Source organism: Crocodylus siamensis, chromosome 10 (genome assembly GCF_052110815.1).
Source record: "Crocodylus siamensis isolate JL-2025a chromosome 10, ASM5211081v1, whole genome shotgun sequence".
Taxonomy (NCBI): Eukaryota; Metazoa; Chordata; order Crocodylia; family Crocodylidae; genus Crocodylus; species Crocodylus siamensis.
Genome location: NC_143404.1, coordinates 4925132 through 4930112, shown reverse-complemented (window position 1 = coordinate 4930112; position 4981 = coordinate 4925132). Strand labels below are relative to the sequence as shown.

Here is a 4981-nt window from a genome sequence, read left to right as displayed (position 1 = left end):
TTTATTCTTGCCAACACTTCTTAGACATAACAAAAGCTGTCAGGAAAAGAGTAATAGCCCTATGTTTGCTTTTCCACTGGTGCCATTGTAAAAATAGTAACCCCTCGTTATTTTTATTTGTTCTTAAAAAGAATGACCAATTTACCCATCTGCAGACACGGACATAAATCTTTCTTTCCTTATTTATAGAATTATCATTAGACTCCATTTCTCTGACTGCTGCTTCATCATGGTCCTGGATGATTATCAGCATGAAGAATATTATCAGTGGCACAACACAATAGGAGCTCATGGAGGGGGAAGAGCACCAGAGAGTCGTTGTGGGACTAGTGAAGTATACTAGGGCTTCTCTGAATGAACCAAGGACCCTCTTTCCTGCCCAGGGCAGGGGGCCAGATTCGATGATCTACTGAGGTCTCTTCTGATCCTAGAAATCTATGTTGGCCACAGTGCTGAGAGCCTTAGACATGGGTGTTCATGTCCACAAGAACCATGGAGCTGTTAATGTGCTACCATGAATGAACTGCAGATAGGGTACGATCCAGGACAAAATTGTTGCAACCCTTTTCTACTGTGCACAAGCCTTGTAGGGAAGCTTTTTGGAAGATCCCTCAAACATCTCTCAGTATAACACACAGAATAAAAGGTGGGGAGTTGTCATGGAGTTGTCTGCAATGCTTCCCTCCTCCCAGCAAGCCCTTGCTCTGATGTGGGTTTTGCTTTTAACCTGCTGGGAGATGGGACTGTGTAATGTGAAGCTGATGTAAAATTGGGTGCCACATGTTTAATGTTGATGCTTCAGCTCCATGTGTCAACAACTCTCAAAACAGCTTTGCTTAGATATTGGAAACCCCTGGGGTAAAGGACTGAGCCTTGTGGGGGCTCAACTGGTAAAGGATGTTGGGGTAAATAAGCAGTAGCTGCTGGGAATTTACATTTTCACTGACTGGCTTCTTTAGTATTTCATCCAGGAAGAGTACAGGCCAACTGCAGATGTTTCCTCAGCCTGACGCCAGGATTTGTACCTGAAAGCTTGCAAAGAAGAATTTTTCCAACTATTTGAGTTGGTCTAATAAAAAGTATTGGATTTACCCAAAGAACCTGGCTGCTGGGAATACTGAATCCATTTAATCTCTGACCAAATCTGGATCTGAAACCTACTCTTTGGCAGGAAAACGATTGACACGCTAGCTCACACTGCCACCTAGCCCTTTAAGCTCTACGAATGTGTCCAAAACTTTGCAGGGAGCTGAAAAAGGGACATCTGTTTTGTATCAAGACTGGCAAATCTTGAGATTTTGGTGGCTTGCTGGCACTGAGTATGCGATGCTTTCTACTTCCAAAAACAGCTAGCAAAGGTCAAGAAAGGTAAAACCTTCATCCAAACCTAGGGGGCACATCAGGCTAACATATTGAAGGCATGCTAGTTTCTAAAGCCTTTAGCACACCCACTGCCTTATGCCTTTCTGTCGGCCAGTAATGGAAATCTTTCTACAGGAATGTTCATTTTATACTTCTCAAAACATTATTACTGCAGAGTGAAAAAAATTATATACATGGTATCATTTGTTAGCAATAAGGCTGTATTGCTTGCGGGAGCTTAAAATATGCCCAATTTAGGCAAAAGCCTTCATTTCAGCTGTAGTTGACAGCATACACACAGCAAGAAACTTCTCCAGGAACAATGAGCAAACTGCGCTTTTTTTTCCCCACAAGGCAGAAACTTATTTTCACTTATGTTTTCCATATTTATTTCCCTGACAGGTTAGCCCAGTGAACCCAACTAAGTTTTCTTCTAAACGTAATGCTATAATAATTCCAATGGTTATACATTGTTCCAGATCAATTTGTGGAACTACTAAAGAATATATAATCTTCTAGCAGGCTATGAGAGCCTTGATACAGAGCAGACTTGCCACCAATTACTGTGCTTGCACATGCAAACCACCAGCTGTGAAACCTCAGGAGGATAAATAAATGATCTAAAATTAGCATTTGCTGTCATATCACTATTTAGTTGATTTTATTTATGAACTGCTAGTTGAGGGACTCTTATTGTAATTCACTCAGATTAGAGGAGGTGTTTATGGTTTTTTTCTGAGATGGATGAGATTCAGATTTTTCTGCAATTAGAGCTGGAACTGACCTAACATAAACAAACACAATCAGATCTAGAGGAAAAAACCCCCCATGTGATGTAAAACCTTGTTAAAACACATTACTTTCAAGAACATTATGGCAAGTATCAGAATTAATGAAGAGGGAGATGGATGCGGGTCAAGAGTCTTGCAAGATTTAGTTCATCCGCTTGTCCCTCAAGGAGATGTGCACTAGTTTTTCATGTCAGTTTGCGGTGAGGACAAATCTCTCTCATTTCATTGTGAACATAAGAATATAAGAATTGCTATTGACTGGGTCAGACTATAGGTCTGTCGTGTCCCTTTCAAGAGACCGAATGGGGTTGGATCAGGGCTCCCCCCACCCCCTGTTCCCTTCTTTCACTTGCAGCCTCCATTATTTAGGGTCTAGGAAGTTCTGATTCAGAGGCTGTGCCCCTCCCTCCCACGTTCAATAGCGACTGATGCCTCTTTCCTCCAAGAATATGTCTAATCCCCTTTGAGAAGAATTCCTCAAGGACTGCACCATCAGACCCTTGCTATGCTTAGGATGTATTGATGACATCTTCATCATTTGGACTGAAAACCTGCAATCTCTGATTGAGTTCCATCAGAAATCCAACAATCATCATTCCTCCATCCGACTATCTCTTGAATACTCCAGCACCAACATCTCCTTTTTAGACAAGATGATCAGTATCCAGAATGGTAAAATGTGGGTTTCTTGTATACCTGTGCAGAACCAGCAATCACCCTAAACACACCAAGAAAGCTGTGAGATACAGCCAAGCCCTCAGATACCACCGCATTTGCACTGAGAACACCTGAGATTGGCACCTCACTAATCTTAAAAAGGCTTTCACGCAACAAGGACACTCTTTCAGAGAGAGAGATTGCACATTTGAAAGAGCCACCTGGATATCACGTGAAGAATTGCTGCAGTACAGAAGAAAACCCTCCATGAATCGCACACTGCTGGCTACGACATATCACCCCTCCCTCGGACCTACACAGAAAATCCTCAAACAATTGCAGCCCATGCTAGAAGGCGACCCAATTCTTAAAGGAATCTTCCCAGATCCACCTATCCCAGCCTTTAAACAAGCACTAAACCTCACTAACCTCATCACCAGAAGCAAACTTCCTACAGCCCAAACCATACCCAATGGACCATGCCAGGACATGAAATGCAAACCCTGCCAACACTTCTCCACCAACCCTGCCATTACTACACCCCACAACAGAGCCATCACCATTCCTGGATCTTACACCTGCACCTCCAGATATCTTATCCAATGCACCATATGTCCTGATGGAAAATACATAGGAGAAAGCAAACAACAACTGCGCACCAGAATGACCGCACACCGGAAATCCATTAAAGACAAAAAAACCCATTTACCGGTAGAGGCACATTTTTCACAAGAAAACCACTCTCACGCCAATCTCTCAGCTCTGATTCTCAAAGGGAACTTACAAAACACTTTTCACAGAAGAGTCTACAAACTTCACTTCATCAACCTCCCGGATACAAAAAATCATGGATTAAATATAGACATTGGATTTATGACACATTATAACCTGCCTGACATCTGACTCCACAGGTACCTCTCCACTATTTACCTGCTACCTTCATCCCCCACCCACTGACTCCTCAATTTACATCTTCTCTGACTGCCTGTCTTGCATGCATACCAGCCTCTGGCCTCTTTACTTTTCACTCCACCCAGGAAGAGCACGCACCTACTGCAGAGACTTCCTCAGCCTGACGAAGGGTTTTTAAACACGAAAGCTTGCTAAGAATTTTTTTCTCCCCAACTATTTAAGTTGGTGTAATAAAAGATACCAGAGATTCACCCAAAGAACCTTGTCTGCCTGTGTCCTTAAATACACTCCTCCAATCCCTATCTGGCAAAACTCTCATCTCCCATCACATCTGGTGGCAATGATTCCTACCCTGTAATAAAAAATGACATCCTCACGTTAGTTTTAAACTTATGACCTACTCATTTCATCCCGTGACCCCTCCTTCTCATGTGGTGAGAGAGTCACTAATAAATCCCTAGTGATTTTCTCTTTGCCATTTAGTATTTTGTAAACCTGGAGAGCTGCTTCTTGCTTCCCTCATGTAAGCAAAGCCCTTGCAGCTTGCCAGTCCTGGGGTTTATTTGCAAGGAGCAATGCCACAGAAGTGAGGGGCCTGGTTTGTTGGAGGAAAGAGAGATGCCGGGGCCAGAGGTTCCCAGCACCGCTGCAAGTTGTGGCATGGAGGAGGAGGGCGATGCTCAGCGGGAGCTCCCGGCAGCTGGGATCAAGCGACTCCAGCAAGGAAAACATCCATGTGTTTTTTGAAAGAGTCCAGAGTAGGCGCTTGCAAAATTGCCATGACGTTTTAAGATGAATTATTGTTTTGTCTGCACCAATTGATGAACTCAATACAAATAATAACAGCAGAGCCCTATATATGTCTATTTTTGTCATATTAGAACGAAAACGTCCAGCTTTCCCCCACTTATTTAGAGGCCCCTCATACGGGGAGGCCCTAAAATGTGGCTTAAGCCGAAATCCGGCACTCGTTTCACTTGATTAACGACAGCAGCAAACTGCCCTCAGACAGCTCTCAACAGGCTTGGAGGCCTCTCCCACGGGGCGGCGGTGCTGTCTACACCCCCAGAGCCAGCAGCACCCACCTCACCCCTCGCAGGCTTTTCCCGCCGCAGCGCCAGCTGGCCCCGCGTCACGTGACACAGCGGCGGGGTGGTTCATTCCACCCCCCAGGGTTCTTGGTTGAGCTCGCTTTGTCGGAATGGCGTCATCGCGCGCCGGCGGCACCCCCTGACCCCGGAAGGGCTTGCGGCCAGCAC

General features: G+C 44.5%; 1 protein-coding gene across 1 annotated transcript; it reads left to right on the top strand.

The window, feature by feature from the left end:
• The first annotated feature begins 2534 nt into the window (after nucleotides 1-2534).
• On the top strand, nucleotides 2535-4872 carry LOC149856143 (uncharacterized). Its single transcript, XM_090065325.1, has one exon. It carries the CDS (start codon nucleotides 3078-3080, stop codon nucleotides 3711-3713), a length of 636 nt encoding a protein of 211 aa, XP_089921451.1. The 5' UTR covers nucleotides 2535-3077; the 3' UTR covers nucleotides 3714-4872.
• The last annotated feature ends 109 nt before the right edge of the window (nucleotides 4873-4981 follow it).

Excerpts from the sequence above, each read along its gene's own strand:
- LOC149856143 (XM_090065325.1), top strand. The coding sequence starts at position 3,078 with ATGAATCGCACACTGCTGGCTACGACATATCACCCCTCCCTCGGACCT.